The 24,768-nt window shown below is 47.8% G+C and overlaps 1 protein-coding gene across 1 annotated transcript in view; it reads left to right on the top strand.

Moving 5' to 3' along the window:
• ARHGAP10 (Rho GTPase activating protein 10) overlaps positions 1-17,774 on the top strand; it is a 263,229-nt gene extending 245,455 nt beyond the window's left edge. The window contains exons 21-23 of the mRNA XM_008143974.3: positions 13,096-13,248; positions 14,057-14,148; positions 17,057-17,774. Coding sequence (XP_008142196.2) covers positions 13,096-13,248; positions 14,057-14,148; positions 17,057-17,145 — 334 coding nt within the window. The 3' untranslated portion in view covers positions 17,146-17,774. The remainder of the gene's footprint in view (positions 1-13,095; positions 13,249-14,056; positions 14,149-17,056) is intronic.
• The last annotated feature ends 6,994 nt before the right edge of the window (positions 17,775-24,768 follow it).

Genomic DNA, 24,768 nt, shown 5'->3' with positions numbered 1-24,768 from the left:
CCTCATCTAATCCTGATCACCTCCCAAAGGCCCTGTCTCCTCACCATCTCACGGCAGGGGTAAGGTTTCAATCTAGAAGTTTTTTTGCAGGGCTGGGGGAAGAGGGGGACACAAACATTCAGTCCATAGCACTCTCTAACCTTTTCCCTCATGCCAAGGTAGATTATAAAGTTAATGATAGACACTGGGGCTTAAACTCTGAACATTTTAGTGATATTGATGTAGTTATCAATACACATTTTATATCCCATCTTAATTATGATGTATTATTAAATAAAGCTCTTCTTTTGGAAATCTCATTTCTTTCTGTATATCACTGAATGTCTCTTAGGCAACTATGTTTGGTTTCTGATCCATATTCCTTTTTTGTAAACATCAAAAACTCCTCCTCCAGAAATTGCCCAGCATTAATCTCACCGTTTTCTCTTTATAGCATTTTTCTTTGTTTCCTTAGCTTCTGTAAATTTAGTTTTCATTGAGTGTGTAGTGTTGTGTTGTTTCTTTTTAATCCATTATCTCTGCATACCAGCTGTACAGTATGAAATATAGTTGGATCTGAGTAAATGCTGATTAAGATCCCTTTTAATAAACCCAGTGTTGCCGTGGGGCCATAAAAACCCTGCTCAGTGCGTGGGCTGCCTGGTTTTGATCCAGGGTGGTGACGCTCTTTTCCAAAACTTACACTTGCCTTATCTCAGGTCATGAAAAGTGGAGTCCAAATGTTTGTGATCACCTCTGGGACCTCGGTAGCTCTGTTGCACAGAAACGCTTGTGACCCCAGCCACTGGAGAGCCAATCGGCAGAGGAAACCCACAGCAGCCGAGAAGCCAATGTGTAGGCGGTGTGCAAATACAGCTGTGGCCTCTGGCAGGTAGAAAACAATACAGCAGAATTGGATTTCTTGGGTTTCTGCTGATGTTTATGACTTGCGGGTATTATTCATTGCCGTCAATCAATCTGGAGCTATTACTTACTTGTACACTCAGCGAGGTGATAGGTGACTTCATGGCCAGTGAAGAATCGCTGGCACAGTCTCCTTGGAGGACATTACATCATAGGTCAAGGTATTTCACATGTTCCCAGGTCATTTTCCCCCCAATAAAGTAGTTCCCTCTAAACAGGTTTTCTTCCACTGTAAGCGAAGGGGCAGGTCCTTGACAAGTAATCCTGTTAAGTTCCTTGCCACAGAAGAAAATCTCTTTGAAGTAACATTGGGCATTGTTTTCAGCTTCCTGTACAGATTTCCCGTGAGAAGGAAGACCGCCTTTTCTGCAGGCAGCTCCCATGCTGGGATGGCGGCATCTTGGGAAGCTCTTAGTTGCGGGAGATGTTGGTGCCCTGGGTGCTCTGGGAGGTCCGGAGGGGGGCGGACTCCTCTCTCACTGGATGAGAGGCTGGGCCTGGTTTATCCGGCATGTCCAGGTATTCCTGACGCCTCTCTCCCAGGGGGCGCCCTGATCTGCTTCGAGGCAGAGATGTCTGTCCACCCAGACTGGACGTTAGTGGCTTAAAAATCCCATTCCCCTGGACAGCCTGTGCCTGTCACCCCGAGGCTGTGTGTGCAAGGAAATAAATGGCTTGCTTCCTTTAGACTGGGCAAACAAAGAGCTTTCCCATAGACAGTGACTTGGCATTTCACATCACTTGATGTTGCTTCCACGATTGCTTTTTAGGAAGTCGATGGATTTTCCCGGGAAATAGCAAAGTGCCCCTCACACTTGATTTGTGGCTTAGTATTCTACAAGCCACGAATGATTTGTTTCAGGTTCAGAAAAAAAATCATCGTACATATTTTTTAACACATCTGTGAAATCTGGCTCACAGCTAGAAATTACAAGGTGGCAGCAGTTACAGGCAAACGGTGTGTTCACCTCCTTGCTTTCGTTTCTTTCCCTTTTCCCTCCCCTCCCCCACTTCAGGGAGGGTGTCTCAGCCCATCCCCCCTCCACTTTGCTGCTCCAACCCTTTTGCCAAGGGCAGTCAGTTCACCCTGTAAGTTGGTGGCTTATATATTTTTTATCTCTTTTATTATGATTATTGTTTGAAGAGCAAATGGGGAATTTATATTTTAAAACTTTTTATTTTTTTTGCACATCTGTTTTATTACTGGTTTGACTAAAATGAACCTATGTTGCTTTTGTAACAAGGGGATGAAAGCTATGCAGATTTGAAGAGAGATCAGACGAGGGTGATCATTAACCCAAAGGGATGAACTGCCCTGTCCTAGGAATTTCCAGCATTTTTTTTTTGGCCAATAAGGAGGACACATCCTAGTAGGTTAGCACCTTTGCTCTGCTCGCCGGCTCACTGGCCCCTGGTTACAGAAGGTGTGCCCACACTGAGATCTCTGGTAGAGCTCGTGCCTTCATTGGAAAGGACATGCTCTCGGGTGCTGGGTGCTGTGAAGAGCGACGTGGAAGCCGGTTCCTTCTCCCGTACCTCAGTGAGCTGTAGGGTCCCTGGGTGGTTCAGAAAGCTTGAAGTCTAAGATAGCCCAGTGTGAGAAGGAATGGGGCCAAAAGAGCAGGAGAAGTGAATCACCTTGCGATTCGCCTATAGTAGCTTTGTAAATGCTACTCAGAGGTTAGCTCTTTTTGCACTTCCTGTTGGGGGGCTGGGGCCTTGCAGGGGGAGAACTTGGGCTTCAGCAGCGGCTGCAGAGATGGCTTGATTCGATAGGTTGCCCTCTTGTGTTTCTCAAAAACCATGGAACTTTACTCATTGGTGGTCAGCAGATCTTGTTTTACCTGCTCTGTAAATGACATTTCGTTTTAATCCCCATAGACATACCTTCATTTTTAGAGAGGGAAACAGAGGCACAGGAAGGGTGGGAAAGCGGCCCCCCAGCCTCTGGACTTGTAAGGGACAGAGGTGGAGTTGGATGTCTCTGTCGCGGTGACCTGTGGTTCCCGTAGACTTGTTTTACTGTTGAGTCTGAAGTTGGTTGCTTATGGGAAGATTGTTCAAATGACGGGTGTCCCCCAGTTTTGAGGCCCAGTGAGATAACTGGCCATCAGCTGGTCGTTGCCCTTAGTTAGAAGAGGGCGCGCTGACCCTACATTGTCAGGTGGCTGCGGTTTATAGTTACGTCTGGGGAACAAACACTTGAAACTGGCTGTTGCACATTCATCATCCAGCACCTTTGGCTGAGATTTGGGGATGAGGGCATCTTCCCCTGACACAGAGCTGGGAGACTTGGAAATTTGATATTTGGCAGCAGAGCAGCATCCATAAGCTTCTGGGAGTAACGCGATATCCAGTTGTCTCCCTTCAGCTTCAGTAAGCTCTTGAAGCTAATCACAGGGCCCACATACTTGGCCATGGACCACAAATGTCTGTTTACATTCATTTCTTTGGGGCACGATTTTTGTCCTGTGTATTTCTTTGAGTCTTCTCTCTAAATTTGTATAGAAATTATGCCTTGTATACTCTCATCTTTTTTTTTTTTTTTTAATCCTCCTGTGGGATATGCTTAGAGGAAGGCAGAGGAGTGTGTGTGTGTGTGTGTGTGTGTGTGTGTGTGTGTGTGTGTGTCGGGGGGGGGGTGGGGAGGCGGAGAGCCACGTGAGAGAGAAACATTGATCAGTTGCTTTCTGTAAAGGACCTGACTGGGCACTGAACCCAGGTATGACGGCAACCTTTTGGTGCCCAGGACAAGGCTCAACCATCTGAGCCACTCTGGCCAGGCATCCTCACATCTTACGTACGCCCCTTGTGTCTCGCTAGGGTATTTTTGACATTTTTATTGTGTGCTTTGCCCTGATGTGTGGCCTCAGTCCTGTCTTCCTTTGCTGTGCTGTAAATAAATGTGGAGATTTTATTTTCAAGCTAGCATGTTTATTAAAGCCCCATAATGAAAAGTCGATTTTCCAAGAGAAAGAGACACGTCTGAATTTTATAGTAGCTTTTTTTTTTTTCTTTCTGCTTCAGACTCACAAATTATCTCCCATTAGTCTTGTTTTGTTTTTCTTTTTCGTTTCATTGGCTGAGTCCGTCTCAGGGTTGAAATGCAGGCAGGGCCCTGGAGCTCCTTGCATGTTGGAAGACAGTCCAGACTTAGAAAAGCACTGATTTTAGAGTCCGACAGGCCTGGCTTTGCAGCCTCATTCTGCTTCTCAAAACCTTGGGGGCCTTCTGTCAATTTTGTAAGCAAACCAAGGCTTAGCAAGGTTATCTGTAAAAGGGGAATAACAACATCCGCCCCTCTGGGCTGTTGTGAGATTTCAAGGAACCACATGTGTAATAAAACCCAATCCCTGCTTCCCCCAGAGCTCTGGGCAGCCACCTGCTTGGCATTCCCTCCCCTCGGAGAACCTAACTTGATATTCTTATTTTCACTTTCCCCGACTTCCTGGTTTGTCCGTTATAGAATCTCCTCACTAACAGCTCAGGGAGGCAACCTCTGGAGACCTGCAGAAGCCTTAGATGTTGACCGGAAGTTGTGTTGTTTCCAGAAGTTGCTGTAGGTATTCCAGGAGGATTCGGCCTGGGCTCCTCGCCAGGCTCTCTGTGTCAGAATCTACTTTGTAGAAGCCTCGGCGAATAGGAGCTTTGGATATTGCGTGACCAAGGCCTGGGGTTCCCCCTGGGGTGCCACCAACTCTATATTCTGAACAGTGTGGGTGGCTCATCTTCTATCACCACGGGTAACCCATCAAACAGTTTGGTGTGAAACTGGAGGATTTTGCTCAGCTGAGGGATGCTGTAGCCCTTCCCAACTGCAACCCCTGTTCAGCCCTCAGGTCGGGTGGCAGCTCATTTTCACAGGGGAGCTGAGCTGGTAGAAACATTCCTGTGAGTTAACGCCGAGACCTCTAAAGCCCCGGCATTGGCTGTAATGAAGCCACAGTTCCTTCTCGGTTCTGCCCTTGTACCCGATTCCACAGTGATCGTCCGGAAGGAGACGGATGGAATTCAGGGGATGCTCCGAGGGAAAGGTTGGGCCGGTGGGATTCTAAGGCAGTTCTTTTATAGCAAAACCCCAGGAAGCGATCACCCTAGGAGTGGCTTTTGTCAGTTACAAGCTGACTGGCTGGTGGTGCCCACTCACGTTAAGGGGGGAAAATCACCCAGAAGCCCGGACGTCTCGCAGGGCGAGGACTGAGCGCTCAGTGTGGCCGTGTCCTTCTTCGAAAGGCTCTGTCTCATCTGTGTGGGACTTATTTCCTGTGGTGCCCTTTTCGCCCTGGCCACCTGCCTCCTGTAAAAGGCATTTTTTTTCTTAAGGGTGAACAAGTTATTGCTTTTACATGCTGGCTTGATGCATCGGCTGTCTCCCTCCTGCACGGGATGGCGCGCAGTGGGGGCAGAGAGCTTGCCCACAGGGAAGCCCGGGTGTGTGCAGGTGGGCTCCGGGCACACAGGACCCCCTGCCACAAAGCCCGTGGAGATGGAGAGGGCGGGCAGGGGCCTCTCAAGCTCAGGGGCATTTGCTGTCATCCCTAGCACCCTCACCAATGGATTCCCATCTGGCCCCTCTAACCCAGGGCCGGGAGGTCAGCAAACGATGGCTCACTGCCACCTGTTTTCATAACGGAGGTGTTATTGGGACACAGCCACCCAGTTGTTTGCATTTTGTCTGTGGCTGCTTTTTAGATGCAGTGATGGCGGAGCTGAGACCTGCCTTGTGTGGCCTTCAGACCCTAAAGTATTTATTGCCTTGCCCTTTACCTCAACCTACCCTGTCAACAGAACAAACCTAGTTGGAAGAGTCCCCGTTTCTTAGAAGTCAGTTTTGTGGTTAATTGCCTTTTTTTTTTTACATGGGCAGTGCAGGTGATTTTTTAAAGCAACCCTCAGGAATTCTTTCTTGTCATTGAACCAACCAAACATTTTTCTTATGCTTGTGATTGTCATTTCAAGAGGCCTTTAGTGTTTCAGTCATTAAAATGTTTATTTGGGGTCATTCTTTTTTACAACCTATTGATTAAAATTAAAAGTGTATTTCCAAATAGTTTTAGATTTACAGAAGAGTTACAAAAGTAGTATAAAAGTGCTCCCATAGCCCAGCCAATGTAGCTGAGTTGGCTGGGCATTGCCCCATGCACCAAGTCCCAGGTTCGATTCCCAGCCAGGGCACATGCCCGGGTTGCAGGCTTGATTCCCAGTAGGAGGTGTGTAGGAGGCAGCCAGTCGATGTTTCTCTCTCATAGATGTTTCTATCTGTCTCTCTCTCTCCCTTTCCCTTCTTCTCTCTCAAAAAATTAAATGAAAACACATTTAAAAAACAAACAAATAAAAGTGTTTCCATAAACCCTTCCCCAGCTTTCCCTGCTGTTAACGTCTTACACGGCACCACAGAACTTTTGTTTAAAGTAAGAAATTCATCTCGGTCCAACATTATTAACTTACAAACTTTATTTAGATTTCACTGGTTTTTTACTCATGTCCTTCTTTTATTCCAGCATCCAACCTAGAATCCCACTACATTGCATTTAGCAACTTTAAAACATTTTTTTAATTTAAAGTGGTGATGGAAGAAGACTTGACTTGGGGTGGTAAACACACAATTAAAAAAAGGTGACATCCACTTAATATCAGTACTTTTCCCCTTTGGCATAGATTATTTGTTTTGGGGGTTTTTTTTCGGGAAAGAAAATGATTTGTAAGTCACTCTCACCTTTCTCAGGCTGTCTTCTCATGTGTACTGTGGAATAGTAGTGTGTCTGGGAATACGTGGACTCATGTATGAGTTGTGTCCAGCTCAGTGCTGGATTGTGCAGCTGTGCCCAGCAGGAGCCGGGGTGATATTGGTGATGGCAGCATCAGCTCAGGGCAGACACCGCCTCCTCTAGGAAGCCTTCCTGGATGCCCTCTGGTAGCTAGATGCTTCCTCCTCTGTTCTCTGAGGGCCGTTGCATTATGAGGATCAGTTGTCGGTCTCCACCTACTTGCCTGGGTGCTCATGGAGAGCAGATGTCATAGTCCCCTGGTGTCCCCAGGGCCCGGCATGGGCCTGACTGATAGTTCCCAGACCATGAATGATGAGCAAACAGGGTGTATTTGGAAGCCTCCTGGGGCAGTGAAGGCCGCCTTGCCCAGTCCCGTGGATGATGGTGACTCTCTTGTCACGACTATTTGCTTTTCTCCACTGCTGTCCCCTCTGCCGGCTCAGTGGGAGCCAGTGGTGTGCTGGCTGTGGGATTCTCCCCCTCCGGCACTTACGGAATAACTGTGGCACTTACTGGAACAGAGATTTCCCGTAATATACAGATCTACAATATTTCCTTCTGTCTTTATTAACATTTTCAAACACTTTTGCCCAGGACAGCTGTTCTAGACTTATGCTGTGTGTTTCTCAGGCTGAAATGAAAGATCATTCCGCTAATGTGTTAGTTTCTGCTCAGAGACCTTGCAAATAAATGAGGTTTTAAAATCTTCCATTCCAGTGCAAACTTCTGATTGGATTCTGACATCATATAACCACCATCAGATATCTTGCTATTTGGGGGATTTAATCACTTCATATAAGCAGTCATTTCTTGACTTGCACTCTCCCTCTTCTGAATCCTTTGAATTTTAAATCACGCTCAGCGCTCAAGGCTGCTGCCCAGAGCCTGACCTGGCTGTGCGTTGCCAGAAAATGTTTGTGAGGTGCAGGAGCCCCCTGGTGACTCTGCAGCTGTTGTCCAATTTAAAAGTTAAGAACCCTAACCGCTGCCCCCATTTCTGAAACGTTTGCTTTGTTGCTGCCAAAAGTTTTTATTCTGCACAGAGTGTATAGTCTGATATTGGAGACTGTTGGGTCACAGTGTGACTGAGAAGCAGCATATAGCACTGATTTGTTACCGAGTGTATGCATATGCAGCTACTGTCCAGATTTCATGTGTTTGAGAGCTTCTTCATCCCCACTGCAAAAGCTGTAGGGTCTTGCCCTGAAATACAGACCTGTTTTTCCAAAGCAAGTGTGTTGATGCTTTTTATAGAAGAGCATTCTCTCCTCACTTTCACAAATGCCTATTCCGCTCCCTGCTGATCTTCCCTAACACCGCCGCCTGCCCTGCCCTGCACAAACACAGGAGACTTTGTTGCCTTGGGAATAGCCTGGTGGACTTTCTTTTTATTTTATTTTTAAATATATATTTTTTATTGATTTCAGAGAGAGGGAGGGCGGGAGGGAGGGAGAGAGAGAGAGGGAGAGGGAGAGAGAGATCAATGATGAGAGAGAATCATTGATCGGCTGCCTCCTGCATGCCCCCGACTGGGGATCAAGCCCGCAGCCTGGGCATATGCTCCAACTGGGAATCGAACCGTGACCTCCTGGTTCATAGGTTGACGCTCATAGGTCGAGGCTCAACCACTGAGCCACGCCAGCCAGACCAGGCGGACTTTCAATGTAAGTGCTTTCAAGGCTGAATTTCTGAGTTAGTGGTATGGAAAGGAACCTCTATGTTTTTTTAGTGAGACCCTCTTGTCCATTTGTCCCCGTCTTTCAGAAGGAAACACTTCTCCTTAAAGCAATGTGGTGACGTTGGCTTCCCCACATGGAGTGGAGAGGCGTTCTTTTTTAGGAGAAGATTCTTTCCATTTAGTGTGTGAAATCAGGAAGATAGCAAACAAACAGATATTACTATTTCTCTGGAATCTATTTTTGTTTCGGTGACTGTGGTTTCTGAGCTTTTCAGGAAGAGTTGACTATTCTGTCTCCATTTTTGTAAACCACAAGTTGCCTTTCAGGAAACATGTAGCACTTAGGCATATTTTTTTGTAATTGGTCAGCAGCTCATCATTAAATAAAATTGGTGGTTTGTGATCACGCCAGTCTTACTCATCAAAAATCCTTCCTTAAAGCGGCAGCAGGAAGAAGGAAATAAGGAGATTTTAAACAAAATGTTTAAATTTGGGAGGTAGTAGGAGAGGACACTCAAGATAGGAGATCAATCAAAGGACTTGTATGCATGCATATAAGCATAACCAACGGATGCAAAACTCTGGGGGATGAGGGCATATATGGGAGTGGGGTGGGGGGTGGCAATGGTAAGATATGTATACATATAATACCTTAATAAAAAAAATAAATAAATAAAAAATAAATGAAAAAACAAAACAAAAACAAAACAAAAAAAAAAAAACAACATTTCATTTTGGCCCGGCTGGCGTGCCTCAGTGGTTGAGCGTTGACCTATGAACCAGGAGGTCAAGGTTTGATTCCTGGTTTGGACACATGCCAGGGTTGCAGTAGGGGTTGTGCAGGAGGCAGCCGATCAATGATTCTCTCTCATCATTGATGTTTCTACCTCACTCTCCCTCTCCCTTCCTCTCTGAAATCAATAAAAAAATATATTTAAAAAACACACACTAACAATAAAACCATTTCATTATGTTCTAGCAGGTAAGGAGATTTTCATACTTATGTCATCCATCATTTTTGATCTTTAACCCAAAAACTTTCTTAGCCAGGATTCTCTCCTAAACCACAGAATAGGAAAATGGCCTGAGTATGCTCTCAGTTCTCCCAAGGGTGTTCATGTAAGGAGCTGTGAGGTCTGAAATCTTACTCTGCTAGCCAGCTTCCCTGTCTGCCTGTGGTGGGGTCCCGGATGCTGGCAGTGGGCGTGGGACTCCCGGTCAGAGCCAGGGGACTCCGCTGATCACAGCAGTGGCTGGCAGGAGTGTCACTTCCCCTCCCGATTCCCCTCAGCTGGTGCCCTTGAGCCAGGCAACACCTCCGTGGAGTGTGACAGGAGAGGAACCTGGAGTTAAGAAACCCAGATCTTTTGGGAAGGGCAGTAAACCTGTCCTTTGCTCCAGGGAAGTCACAATCTGGATCTGCCCTGGCTGTTTGCTCTACTCACATCCATGAAAAGATAATCCCGAACAAAGGCAGCCAGTGCCTCTCTTTGTAACATATGCAGAAACACGAGAGACACACAGAGAATTGTCTCCCAGCACAGGTGACTAGAACCATTCTGGATGTACAGGAGAGATGCTCATTCGTTATGAATGACTTGGAGCTTAATTCGCTCCTAGCAACCAGGTTGAGAAGAACTGCTAGACCTTTGCTATGGGCCGCCATTTCCAAAATAACCTAGTATTTCTGTAAAATGTTTTAAAACAAAGAAGAGAAAGGAAGAGTATATCAGAACTGTCTTGTAAAAGTAATATTTTCCTCTACTGTTTTTTGAGAAAATATTAAGTATTATATTTTAAAGAATTAAATTGTTAAAAAAAACTTTGATACTTATTACCACACACACACACACACACACACACACACACACACACACACACTACCCAAATTCTGGAAGGTAGGAGATGGTTTACAAAAAGAAGCTCATGTTTGTAATTGCTTGTCTTCAGAAAAATATGGCCAGTTTGTTTAGGGAGACGCCTATGAAACACACCGTCACTCGACCTCTGCTCTCTGAGGGTAAGCTTTCATTTTTAGGTCTTGCGTGTATTTATTTAACCACTTCTTGCTCCTCCCATTCCTTCCCAGTGGAAAAGTCTGTGAAAAGTTTCTTGTATCCAAGCAGCTACTCTGTTCTGTTTCCAAACGTTGTTTTGTTCCGCGTGGGTCTCCTCCTCCGTAGGACTTCGGATTCTCCACGTGACTTCTTATGCCTCGTCTCCAGACCTGCGTTTTGCTCCCGCTTATGAATATCCCAGCTTGCAATGTTTGTGCCCACTTGGGATTCTGGAGTCCAGAGAAGCCCTAGCAGAGGCTTCTGAGATACTGTGGAGAAGACAGAAACTCAAATACAGAAATTTAAGTCTAAGTGGGAAGTCAGACAGGCTGTCCTGGTGAGCTGGTTAGTGTTGGATCATGTAACACATCTATATTTTGAACGACAAGAAAAAGATCACAGAAAACAAAGAAACAAAAAAGGCTGGGGTTGAGAACCTGACCCAGGGAAAGGTTGCTGAGTCTGAGTTCTGCTTTGGGACAAGCAGGAGAAAGCCCAGCTATGGCCCTTACCTTCTGCATCCGCTGTTCTGGCAATTCCTTTGCTTTCCAAAAATGTTATTTTTCCTGTATTTAAACAAACAACAGAACAAAAAGACTTTTTTTTTTAAAGAAAGATGTGAGGATTAAGTAGATAACTATAAAATTTATGATCTGTGTTTTTAAAGAGCCTTATAAATATAGTCACATTGTTACTCTATCTTTATCCCATCTCTGTCCTCCCTCTGAGCAGATAGATGGCCATCATTTAATCGCTTGGCTATTTATGACCAGAAAGAGTTGACGGGGGTGTGGTAAGACATCTCATCTGCCACCACCACCGCCACCGCCCCTGTTCAAGCACCTTGAATAACTGCTGGGAGACCAAATGGCGATTGTTTGGCTAATGGCAGTCTTAGATTCTCTGTCAGAGCTCCACTCATCCCTCTCCCTTCCTGATTAGGAAGACATTTTCAGGTGAAGAATGGAGTGAATTTTGCTGCTGGTGACACAGATCACTTTGAGAGTTATGGGTGTCTTTGCTGTGTATGAGATAGGTTTTGTGACTTCCAAATGAACGGCTGGACAGGGGGGTTATAAATAAGTTGTTCAAAGAAGAATGCTTTTTAAAAGCACATCCCCCATCCCCTTCCCTGATCAAAGGATAGGAAACCTTCTGTGAACTAAATATCAAGTCAGTAATGTAATATTTCAGGTACCTGATTTATAAAATCCAACTTTAGCTATAGAACACCTGAAGTGATTGTTCGATGTTGGTTGAAGACTTTGTGTGCCTAGCACTCTTCCTGGCCATGCGAGGTATACAGAAAGAGCTAAAGAGCTAAGGATGGTACCTGAAACCATCACCAAACAGCTCATGTCAACCTGCCCTCCTGTTGACTGGTGTGATAGGCCTTCAGGGAAGATCTGTGACTTAGGCCAAAGGAGAAGTACTGGGGCAGACCAGCCTGGAGCTGAGCTGAGTGAGGGACAGCTTTGACCAGGCAGAGGGACTGGGGAGGCTGAGAGATGAGGAGAAATGGGAGGCAGAGTGTGTGCAAAACTCAGGGAAGCAGAGCTGCAGGCAGACGGGCAGTCTGCTAGGGCAGGTGGGGGCAACTGGTTCTGAGGGAGGCAGGTTGGGTAGACTGGGCCTTAGGTGGCTGACTGTGTCTGAGCTGGCAGAGGCGGAGGAACGGGCTGGACATGAGCCAAGAGACCACAGTGGTAACAGACACAGGCAGTGAGGATGGGGTGGTCTCCTGATCGTGATGAGAAGGTGGGCAGAGGAACAGCCTGGGAAGAATTGGAAGTAAAACTGGACAGAGTGTGGTGTTAGTTTTTCTAGAGAAGGAAAACGCAAAGGCAATGCTCAGGAATGTGGAAGGACAGGAAGCAGCTGCTCATGGAAACTGGTTTCAGCTGAAGAGGGTGAGTTTGAGGTGAGGAGCACTGGGTTCGAGCAGCTGTGGAAGATGTGTGTGCTGAAAGTGAGATGGACTGAAAGGAGGAGCTTTTAAAGTGAGCTTCATAGACCATCGCCACACGCCTCCCATTGGGATGCCTGGAGAATAATGTAATTCAGGTCAACACACATGTATCGACCCTCCCTTTGTGTTTAGAGACACCCCACCCCCACCCCCCGCTCAGGAGTCTGTTCACTGACCTTTTCCATTAATTTTTTTTTGAAATTTGCAAATATTAGGGCATGTTCAGGTCACAAAGATTTTTGCTCTTCGTTGTCTAGTCCTCTCCAGAGAGCTCTTGATTCCCACTGTGTTTTCTTCTGAGTTGCTACATGTTTATGACCAGATAAAAAAGCTTTAAACAAATTCGAAGGCCACGTGCTGAATTTTTGTAGCTCTAGGCTGCCAAGTCTACTGCACATCCATTTGACTTTCTTTATAAACAGAAAACCTCAAAAGTCCAAGCAGCTGTTCTGAGCACTTGGCTTCTGGTGCCCTAATGAGTGAGCTGGTATGTGGTCAGGTTGGACAAGACCTGACCTTCTCCACTACGCTGGAGAAGTACAAGGCGCCGCTAGTTTGGGGTGTGGCTTTTGGGGTTCAAGCAGCATGTGGAGAGGACTCCGTCCTTCTGTTCATCTGGAGAGACGAGGGAGCCATCATCCTTAGGATTGAGGTGTCATGTGTTTGGCGTTCTGTGGCCTTCGTACTATTAAATCCGGTTCTTCAAACTTCCATCCTTAGCTCAAGCCAGACCCGACCACCGATGGTCCAGTGGCTTAACCCACAGTCTCCGACCACACTGAGCTGCCACCCAGCTGTCACCCCTCCTTCACCCAAGTTGTCACCTTTCCTTTCCTGTCCTCCTGCCACCCCAGTGGACAAGCCACCTGAAAGGTACGTGGTTGGGATGGAGTGTAGAGTACGGTGACAGCACATGGAAGGGGCTCCTTAACCCAAGCAGGTCCTCGTGTCCTCACTGGAAAAGGCTGGCTCGGGCTCCTCCGGCCTCCTGGGCGACACTTACAACCTTGTCTCAGGGCCGCACCCCTGTTCCTGAGCAAGGACATTCTCCGGAGAAATTTACCTCCTGTGAGACCTGCTCCAACCTCCTCTTTTTGGTGCTGATGTTGCAGTTTTGAAACCATTCATTTTAGAAGAACTTTTTATACATGAATATAAAGCACGTACTATATTTTAAAGGAAGGTACACAGGACACTGGGAACAGGGGTAAACAAGCCCCGTTGGTCCAAACAGATCCGTGTCCGCAGAGCATTGTGGAAGCCATGCAGCCCGTGTGTGCCTCTGCCTGTCACTGCCGTGTCTTCTGTCTCAGGACACTGGAGCTTTTCCTAATAGATGGACCACAGTGCTTAGGAAGTAAACATGCCCGGTGGTGCTGATGACACGGAAGGATCGGGAAGGGCGTCCCGCCAGGCGGAGAGGAGAACGAGGGGAAGCGGTTCAGTGGAAGCTGCTCAGAGAGGCTCCCTAAAGAAACATTTGAATTTGAAGCCCATCATTTACTTGAAAGTCAAGTGCTGTGCTTGTGCCTGATGTTCCCTTCCCTAATTTCTTCGGTGGAAGTTGTTCCCCCAGTGACATAGAAATGAGACCTGGGAAATGGGAGGTGGCGGGAAGGTGAGGTTTCTCTCTCCCAGTTTCTCCACGTGTTAATTTGTGTCTGTCTCGGTCCTTTCTCAGCGTCACCAGTCGGAAGGCTCGAGCGGTGTATCCGTGTGAAGCAGAGCACAGCTCCGAGTTATCGTTCGAAATAGGAGCCATTTTTGAGGATGGTGAGTGCTCTGGGAGCTTTGTGGTCGGATACATTCTGTCTCCAACCCAGAATGTCTGCCGCCTAGACCAGGTGGCCCCTGGTTGGGGCGTTGTCAGCGGCACAAGTCTCTCCCGTTACGTTCTGGACAGGAGAGAGCTGGTCCCTCCCAGGAACGGGACGCCAGCCGCTGTCTGGAGGGCTGGCACCCACCCCCACCTTCATCCTGGTTATTCTCCAACCCTTTTAGCTCTTCGGGTCTTCATTGAGGACATCTTTCTCCTGATCTCCTGATGCAGAGAAGCTAGTGCCACTGGAATTAAAATATATTTCTTTTGTTTTGTTTTGTTAATTCTCACCTGAGGGGATATATATATATATATATATATATATATATATATATATATATATACACACACACACACACACACACACACACACATATGTGTGTTTATACATACATATATATATATATATATATAGAGATAGAGAGAGAGAGAGAGAGAGACAGAGACAGAGAGAGAAAGAGAGATCAGAGAGATGTACTGATTGGTTGCCTCCTGCACATACCCCATTAGGGGCCAGGATCGAACCTGCAACCTTGGTATGTGCCCTTGACCAGGAATGGAACCAGAGACCTTTGGGTTTGTGCACTGGTGCTCTAACCACTTAGCAACACTGGCCAGGGTAAGAATATTTCCGATTTTGCATCCATTGTTTCTTCTCTGAGTCCCCAACCAAGCCTCCCAAATGCTTCAGGTTTGCCAGATCTGAGTTGCTGAAAGAGAACTATTATAGAAAAATTTTGGTTTATAATTCCCTTACTATTCCTATGCTCTACATGATTTTTGCTGATTTGAATAATGTGTGAATATTTAGATATGGGTATGGACTTCTCACATTGAAATAAGAGTGCACCTTTTATTTGTGTTTACTATTCATACACAATCATTTAGGAACTATGCCCGGCTTAATATTTTACAAATTACCCCCTATGGTTGAGTGTATGTCTCCCCCTCTCCCGCTTTGATTTATTTCTTCTCCAGTCTAGCTCATGATGAAATTCATTGGTTGCTGTGGAAACAGTGATGTTGTGTGTGGGTGGAGCTGCCCAAAAGAGTTCTGAGGAAACAGAACCTTAGTTCTGGAATGGTTGATTAGCCAGAGTGTTTGGAATACATGGAATATATCCACACAGGGCATAGCGGTATATTGTCAGCAATGCGTCATTTGCTGGTGATTGTGTTTTTAGGAAGCACGTTGCCTCTTTTAGAAGCGATTTCTATATATGTGTACTCTTGAGAGCCCGGGACTCCTGACAGTGACAGAAAACAAACCACCACAACAAAACTCCACATCTGACAGAATTATACTTTGTGGAGGAATTTTAATCTTAGAGTGTAAGCAAGATCATTCCTCTCCAACATCGCGTACATCACGCGGAGAGCATGGTGACATAGCCGCCCTGCCCCAGGCCTGCCACTTGTTGGCACCTCATATGGCAGAAGGGGAAGCTGGGATGTAGCATTGAAACCCACCATTTGAGAAAGGATGACGGATTTTTGCATTGTGTGATTAGATTTGTTTGGGAGCCTCTGGAATCCCTTCCCGGTACTGCTGAGATATCTACCCTGGTAGAGGGTGTATCTACTAGGAGGCCTTGTGCTGCAGTAACAGAAACTGACACAGGAGGTCAATTAATCATGAAGATGGATTAGCTCACGCAGCAGGAAGTCTGGGCGTCAGGAGCTGTAGGGTTGGTTCCCGCACATTCTCCACCTCCACAGTGTCTCCCCTCTGCTGAAGCATCCTCAGCCCCGGGGCGGGGCGTCTGGCTGGCTTTCCCCGTGTAGCCAGGATGGCCGCACAGTCGCAGGCACCGTGGCCACACTCAACTCCAGCAGAAGGCACGGTGCCTCTTCCTGGCTTGTGTTCCATTTTTTTTTTCTTAGATGAGAAAAGTTTTCCAGAATTTTCCTAGTTGACTTGCCCTCATGTCTTGATAGCCAATGGAATCATATACTCACCTTGAACCTGTTAACTGGCAAAATCCAGAACCACACTAGGGACAGGGACGTCTCCTCTGGGCCCGCAGACATGGGGATGAGGGTCAGGCCCTCAATCAAATGCACTTCTGTCAGCAAGGATGGTAGATGTCTGGCACTGGGGACTGAAGTTCTCCACCTCTGAAGTCCTTAGATGACTTGCCGGAGTCCTGAAAAAGTGTGTGTGCGTGACACTGTTTATGTGGTGTGTGTATGTGTGTGTGTGTGTGTGTGTGTTTCTTTCTCTCCACACACACACATGCACATGCACACACAGACACCAGTACCTCAGTGTGTTTGAGGGGAGGACAGGTTGACAGCAGGTAGCTACGATGGTCAACTGTGGAGTTAGTGAGTCTGAGATCAGATCCTGGCTTTTCCACTCTCTGTGTGACTCTGTATTTGGTCCGTAAATTCTCTGTGCAAGCTATTTCATCCTGATCTTCAAGGATGTCCACAGATCGATGTGTGTGTCAAGACAGCGTTTTGGGTCATGGAAGGTGGGGCTTTGAATGTATGGATGGAGGATGTTGCTGACGTTGGAGCACTGTGGCCACATTCACTATTGGTTGAGCCTTCAAGATACACAGCAGCCCTAGCCGGTTTGGCTCAATGCATAGAGCGTGGGCCTGCGGACTGAAGGGTCCTGAGTTCGATTCTGGTCAAGGTCACATGCCTGGGTTGCAGGCTTGATCCCCAGTAGGGGGCATGCAGGAGACAACCGGTCAATGATTCTCTCATCATTGATGTTTCTATCTTTCTCCCTCTCCCTCTTAGAAATCAATAAAAAATATATTTAAAAAAAGATACACAGCAGTACAGTGAATTCACAGGGAGCAAGTACTTGGGGCATTTTGATAAAAAATGATTTCTCTTCCCTTTCAGTACAAACCTCGAGGGAACCTGGCTGGCTAGAAGGGACTCTGAATGGCAAGAGGGGGCTGATTCCACAGAATTACGTCAAGCTGCTCTAGCGCCCGTCCTGTGAGGGCCCCCACGGACCCTGGCGCCCAAGGCCCTGCCTGGGGCAGCGAAGCCACAGCCACCCGGACACACGGGAATTCCAGATCACGATGGGCACTCCAGGGGTGTGGAGGGGGACACACTGCAGGAGGTGGGGAGAGGGACACACTGCAGAGAACTGTGTAGGTCTGTGGAGCAGGAGAGCAGTGTCGGGATGGACTTTCTATTTGTCACGCCTCAGACACGCGATTGTTAATTATCCAGACAGCAGGAGGGAGGGTGGCGGCCGCCTGCCAGCCCCACCTCCCCCACTGGCCACCACCCCGCGGGACACCTCCCCACCCTGCTGCTGAGGTTTTAAAGGGAACTGTCCTCGTGGTGGCGTTAGCGGGAGGCCTCCTGGCTCCGATGGACGTGCGGAGGGGCTGCTGCCGGTGGTCAGGGCAGCGACTTGGTCTAAACCCAGCGGGCAGGTGCTCCTCCCTGGACGGCCCCTCGGGCCCCTCGGCCCCTACACTCATGCTACACTGAGAGCACCCGCGTATTTATAACAGGCTTCTCCTTGGCGGTGCTCCCCCGTGTGCTGTTTCCCAAACGCCACCTTTTTGCTCCAAGGTCTCTGTAAATGAAATAAAATGTAATTTACTATTTGGTGTGTGTCGTCATGCGGGGAGGATGCTGGAGTGTGTTCCCTCTGTAATGTTTTATGATTTGCCAGCCGATGGATGGAAATTCACTTCCTGCTGACCGGGCACTCGCTCCCAGGAAGGAGTCATTAACCAGGAGCCTTACCTGCCAGGAGCGGTGTTCCTGGACACAGCCGCCTCTCTGATGTGTGAGGCCCCAGAGGGCTTTCTCCAGCCTCCAGAACAGCCTTTCCCCAGGGCCTGCGTGACCCTTGACCCGGAGCAGGGCTGGGGCGATGCCCCCAGTGGCTTGTGTGTGAGCCGCAGCAGCGCTGGGGGCCAGCCCTCCCACTCGCTGGGCGGTACAGCTCTGCTTTCTGTTTTCTAGGCACTAACTCTCTCTGGATTAAGCTGGGCTTCCAGCAGCAGGTCAGGCATTCAGACCTTTTCTGGAGGAGCCTCGTGGCGACCCAGCACATGGCGGCCCCCCACCTGTGGGCAAGCCCTGCAGTGACGCTCCCTCGTTCTTCTTAGCCTCAGACTCCCAGGCACAGGCGAACGCAGCCTCTCCGGGCACAGGACACTCCTTTGTCCCGGGGCCTCGGGCCGGAGCGTGTTTCTGTCCCCACAGGAGGTGCTGGCAGACCTCTCTCCAGAGAAGGTCACGGGAAGAACGCGTCGGCCGCCTCTGCCTGGATGCCTTGATTCAAGAGCTTGCTGGTCATCAGGTTTGAAGTGCCTCCCCTGGACCAGGTAGGGTGTCAAGTTTGGGGTCAGGTGTGTGCGCGGCAGTGGGCCTGTTGAAAAATGTCCATGTTACACTTAAAAATAAGCAGCATTACAGCGTAACTTAAAACACGCAACTGTGGGCTCAGTGGAGACGATTGGGACCGCCGAGGCGCCCAGGCCACAGGGCGGCAGCCAGCCCTGGGCGTGGGCCGGCTTGGCCAGGGGGTGCAGGTGCCACCGTCCCTAGTGTCCTGTTTTCTGAGGGGCCTTTTCCTGTGCTCACGGGTGTAGAAGGGACACTTGGCTTATGAAAAGGGATTACGACGTGCCCCGCTTTAAGACAGTGATCGCCAACCGGTGGTCCGCAAGGACCGAAAGGTTGGCGACCGCTGCTTTAAGAAGCCTCTCTGTGGACAAATGGAAACCCATGGGCCGGTGTGTGGGCTCAGGTGGGCACGGGGGGTGATTTCCAGGCAGGATTCCTAACTGGTGTGTCCCCATGGGGCACTGAAAAATAAGACCCGTCATACCTGGACTTGATTTATGTGTTTGCTTGAGAGATTTCCATCACCCACACTGAGGTGTACCCAACATGCTGTTACCCCAAAAATGCTGTTATCCCCCCAAAGGGTATATCCTACCACTTATACCTGGTCAAGGAAATTGCCACTAAGTCTGGCTACTTGTGTGGTTTGGGTCAAATTAAATAAACTCTGTGGTTCTGTTCCTACTTCCTAAAAATATGATACCTGGGGTTGACATACCGAAGACAGCATGCCCAGGACATAGTCCATGCTCAGCTGATGGGACCTCTGGCACTCTGGCTGTCACCTGCATCTTGGTCAGGACCACTCGCGCTCTGTAGGGTGGCAGTGAGGCCCCGCGGGGCTGGCTGCAAGGGTCCCACGGCCCCCACGCCCTGCAGACCCTTCCTGGGGCACCTGGTGAAGAGCAGGGGTGTTTTTCTCTGCGAACAGGCCCTGAGGCCAGACTTGCCGGGGTCTCCAGAAGGGCAGCCTCCCCCGGCCAGGCCCAGAGTAGATTTCCTAACAGGATCATGAGGTGTTCTCTGACATTTGGCAAATCACCTTCATTTCCCCAGAAGAGAAATGGGGTGCATTGTTTTCTGTGTGTTTGCTGCCTGGGTGTGGCTGATCCCAAGCATCTGCTGACGGCTGTCTGGGCAACGGCCACGCCTGTGAAGGAGACGCCATGTGAGAACAGGCCCGTGGGGGCTGCACCCCCTTCCTTGTCGGCAGAAACGCCTGCCGTTGAGGCTGGAGGCGGGGAAAGCAGCGGGTCCTCTGCGCCCGTGACGGATGTTTAACTCATTGTTTCCTCACAGTGACTGGAGCCGGGGAAGGAGCCCGTCTCATTGATGAGAAAAGGGCGGCTCTCCAGGGCGAAGAGCTGCGTCCGCTTCAGTGGGCTGCTCACCTCTTCCTTCTGCTGCGCCATTTTGCTTGGGGAGCCCAGTAGGGGATAATGGTGGTTATGGGCTGAATTGTAACCCTACCCCATCCAAAATTCATATATGGGAGTCCTGACCCCAGTACCTCAGAATGTGACCTTATTCGGAGATGGGGTTATTGCAGATGTAATTAGTTAAGATGAGGTCAGAGGGGTTGGGCGCTAATCCAATATGACTGGTGTCCTTAAGTGTCTCAGTACCACTTCGCTGCTGAGAGACACGCCGAGGGAAGACCATGTGAGGAGACGCAGGAGAAGATGGCATCTGCAAGCCACGGAGAGAGGCCTGGGGCAGGCCCTTCCCCACGACCCTCCTGCTGGCGTCTGGAGCTCCGACGTCCCGCCTCCAGAACTGTGAACTGTGAGACAACACATTTCCGTTGTTTAAGTCAACCCAGCTGTGGTGCCTGTTACAGCAGCCCTGGGGAACTAACACCGTGGCTCAAAGTATGTTTTGAGTTAAAAACAGCTGGGTTTGAAGTCCTTTTCTCACTATGCCTTGCTGACCTTGGGCATGTTAACTCGGGCTCTTGAAGCTTCAGTTCCCTGTGTGAAATGGAGAGAGTAGCACCCGCCTCGTTGAGATGCTGTGACAAATGGTGACGCGCGCAAGTGCCTGAAGGGTGCATGGCGGGAAGCACGGTTAGTGAATGGAGAAGATGGGAGGCGGCGGGGTACAGTGCTGGTGCGGGTTAGTCTGTCCTCTTCCTTCTCCCCTCCCCGCTTCTCTCCAGTGTCCCTTCTCCAAAGGCCATTCCCTGCTCTTTCCCTCTGCCCAGCATAGTTTGGCCTTTCCTGGGCCTTGTCTTTGCTCCCCATTCACCTCAGTGCTGGGCCCCTTCACATCTTCCGGGTCTCCTCTCAAGTCCAAAGGCAACCATGGTCACCTCTTCCTCAGCCAGATGTTTCCCATGACTTCTGAACCTTCCTGAGCCACGTGATTTTCTCTGCTGTTCCAGGAGAGCATCCTCTAGCGGCTTTCGGAGGAAACACTGTAAGCTTTCGTGCCTGGCTAAAAATATCTCAGTCTCCTGCTTGGAAAATTACCTTGGAGATTCTTTCCTATCAGAAGATCAACTCGATTGGAGGGCAGATTGCTGCTTTTGCCCCAAACAGGACACCTGTCCTTTGGACTCGGGCAGTAGAGGCATGGGAGCAGCTCAGTGCCATGAGTCAGTGTCTGGATTTCTCCTTCCTCAGAGGGTTTAGCCTCGGAGGAAACACTGTAGGCCAGTGGTCGGCAAACTCATTAGTCAACAGAGCAGCAAACTGCGACTCGAGAGCCGCATGTGGCTCGTGAGCCGCAGTTTGCCGACCACTGCTGTAGGCGAAGCAAGCAGGGTGGGAGGAACGTGGCCTGATCCATTCACGCGTTTTCACAGTCACGAGGGAGCCATGATCTCTCTGGACAGGCGGGCCCAGGGCATAGAGATCCAAAGAAATGGGTTTGTCAGACCATGAAAACTTGGAAACCACTGTCTTGGCAACATAAATTCTATGAAGAAAATATCTGAGTAATTGCTAGTGGTAGATGGATTTAATGACCCCCATTTCACTCCTCCCTTCCCCATGCCCATTTGTGGGGCCCTCCCATGCAGACTATAAGCTTGGCCTTGTCACTTGCTTTGGCCAGTGAAACAGGAGCAAACTTGATGCAATCCAAGGCTTGAAAATGGTTAGACCTTCCCACTGTCTTTCTTAGGCCTTTCTTCCACCATGAAAATATGCACAGGCTAGCCCGCTGGAGGATGTGGCCGGCGCATGGAGCAAAACCGTCCTAGAGCCACAGGAGAGGCTGGCTGCCCACGGTCCATGAACGAGCCTGACTCAGCCCCGCCTGGCCCACATCAGCAGAACCCTCCTGGCTGACTCAAAGTCATGAGAAATCATACATGGTGATTGATGTAAACCACTAATTATTTGTGTTGGGGGAGGGGGGAGGAGTTGCAGCTACTCTGCCCCATGGTTCACTTTGCTTCCAGTACAGTCTTGGTCCATGCTGATCATTCAGATCATATCTTAATCTCCTCTCCTTCCCAGTTTAGGAAGCCACTGTTTTATTTCCAAGAAAAATGCAGCATTGGCAATTGGATGACTTGAAATTAAAGTGTCAGAGATACTTATAATGAAGTCATTTTGGTCTGTGTACACTTGTGGTTTATCAAGAAGTATGTTAGAGCTGACTTTAACATAAAAGGACACTGTTGTCTACTTGCATTGAATGTAGGAGAGAAAAACCAGCCCCTAACTACATATGATCATGATGCAGGTTCCCACTGCTCGGGCGCACAGTGGTGGCTATCGCAGGGGCGGTCTTAGTTCTTAGCTGATTCCTAGATGTGCAGCTGGATTCCTTGGGCCTGAGAGCGCTCTTAGAAATTCTTAGAAATATGGTCATACTTGACCTAAGACTGAGCCTGCTTTATTCAGAAAAGGCACCCACTTGAATCAAGGGTGCCAACTGGGGTGGCCTCTTGCTAACCTTGGTGGCCTCACGGCCTAAGATGGCTTTTGTTTAAAGTTATGGGTTCTATGTGAAAAGCCCTGCTCCTTAATATGTCAAGTTCCATAAGTTTTAAGATATAAAATTACCTTCAATTATAGATGTTTTACAAGTTGGTACATACTTTAGTCTTTTAAATGAATTTATTTCCAGTGTTGTGTTTAATGATTGTGAGGTGTTCCAGAAAAATATCTACTGTGTTTAAGTGAAGTTGAATTTGTTTAACTCTCAAATAGTCTTGTCTTTCTCACAGCAAATGGTTTGAATGATGACCAGTTAAATGACCTCTCGGTCAATGGCAGACCACATAAATGACCGTGGTCTCTACAATTATAATGGAGCTGAAAAATTCCTACCACCAGCGACATCGTAGCCATGGTAACATTATTGGGTAATGCATTCTTCACTTGTTTGTGGTGAGGCTGGTGTACACAAACCCATCAGTAGTGTAACAGAGCAGCACTGGCGGTTATGTACAGTACGTAACACTTGATAATAAATGCCTTTGTTACCGGTTGATGTATTTTCTATAGTTTAATTTTTATCATTATTGTAGAGTGTATTTTTTCTACTTATAAATTGTTTGCTGTAAAACAGCATGGCTACATATCTCGTGTTTACTGTTCTCTCTTGATTGACCATTTTCTCTTATGCTTGATTTAACTTCATGTTGTTTTATAAAGTTAGTGTAACTTCAGTGTACAGTGTTTATAAAATCTACAGCATATACAGTAATGTCATAGACCTTCCCATTCCCTCACCACCCACTCACTGACTCACCCAGAGCAACATCCAGTCCTGCAAGCTCCATTCATGGTAAGTGGCCTGTATGAACGTAATATTTTCTTCAACTTTTGGACAGTATTTTTACTGCACCTTTTCAATGTTTAGATACACAAATACTTAACATTGAGTTGCAGTTATCTACAGTATTCAGTACAGTAACATGCTGTGCAGGTTTGTAGCCCAGGAGCGATAGGCTTGGGTGTGTAGCAGGCTACCGCGTCTCGGTTTGTGTGAGTGCTGTTATGTCCCCACAATAACGACACTGCATGACAATGCAGTTCTCAGACGTATCCCCATCATTAAGCTGTGCACAGGCTATGCTTGAATTTACCTTGTGGGGAAAAATGTTTTCTAGTTTTAAAAGGAGCTGATAATTGCTTACTGCTCTCTTGTGTTTCATATTAATGAGCAGAATTGAGGGAAGTCTGTAAGGAGTGTGAGAAACATCATGGCCGGTGGGGACCTGAGTCTCCTGACAGCTCAGGACAACTGGAGGAAGACCTCTGAAGTCAGACTGGGCATCTGGTCTACTCACGTGAGTCTCTAGAATGAACAGGCTTTCATGTAGTTGTCAAGATAAACGAGGCAATGTGTAGATACAGTGGTTATCAGTAATCATACTTTTATAGGGCATTTTAGTGGGCCAAATATTAATAGTAAGAAACAAGGCATCTAATCAGTCCCCAAAGAGTATAATTAACACGTGGCTAACGCAAGTCTCTAACATGGTGGGGAAAAACCAAAAACCTGATACTCCATCTTGGATGTAGGCAGAAGCACAAGTAATCAAAGTTTAGGAGGACACAAAATCCAGGTGTTCCTATAGACATTCAAATGAACTGTTTCCCAAACAACAGGTGATTAAGTAAAGGATTTATTGTAATCTGCTTACAGTCCTTTGCAAAGACAGACATATGTTTTTGCATAAAGATATAAATTGCTTCATTTTAAACTAATTTAGTGTGTTTTCTTTTTAATTATATGAAGAAGTTCTGGTGAATTATGAATTGTACCAAACCGAGATTCTTAAGAGCAATATGGTACAAAAATAAGAGCAGACAGACAATTTGGATTGGGACAGGCATTCAGCAGTGAATTTAGAATATGGCTTTGCTGTTGAACCAAGCAAAGTTACCCGGAGACACACAAACAGCCAGGACCATCATTCATAGAAGCCAATGCAGACCATCTCCATCCCAAACCTGGTTACGTCGAAATTCTGACTGCGTAAAAAGTCTGAGCTGAAAGCTGCTCTTGTAAGCAGTTTCTTTTCTAGAAACTCCCAGTCTGCATGTTGTGCACCTATCCTCTTCCAAGTGTGGCTTTCATATTGCTGTGCATGTAAGTTGGCTGTATTTAAAGATCTGCCTATAAATTAAATTCCCGAAATTGCAAATTATGTAAGAAAAACTCCCTCCGAGTGCAACTTTCACAGGCTTCCCCTTGCGTAAGGCAGGTGTCTTTGGAAAGACCAGGTAATGTTGCCTGCACAGTGAGCCCTGGAGAAAAGTGTGGATCCG

This window comes from Eptesicus fuscus, chromosome 6, assembly GCF_027574615.1.
Source record: "Eptesicus fuscus isolate TK198812 chromosome 6, DD_ASM_mEF_20220401, whole genome shotgun sequence".
NCBI classification, from domain to species: domain Eukaryota; kingdom Metazoa; phylum Chordata; class Mammalia; order Chiroptera; family Vespertilionidae; genus Eptesicus; species Eptesicus fuscus.
This window is presented reverse-complemented; position numbering and strand designations above follow the sequence as displayed.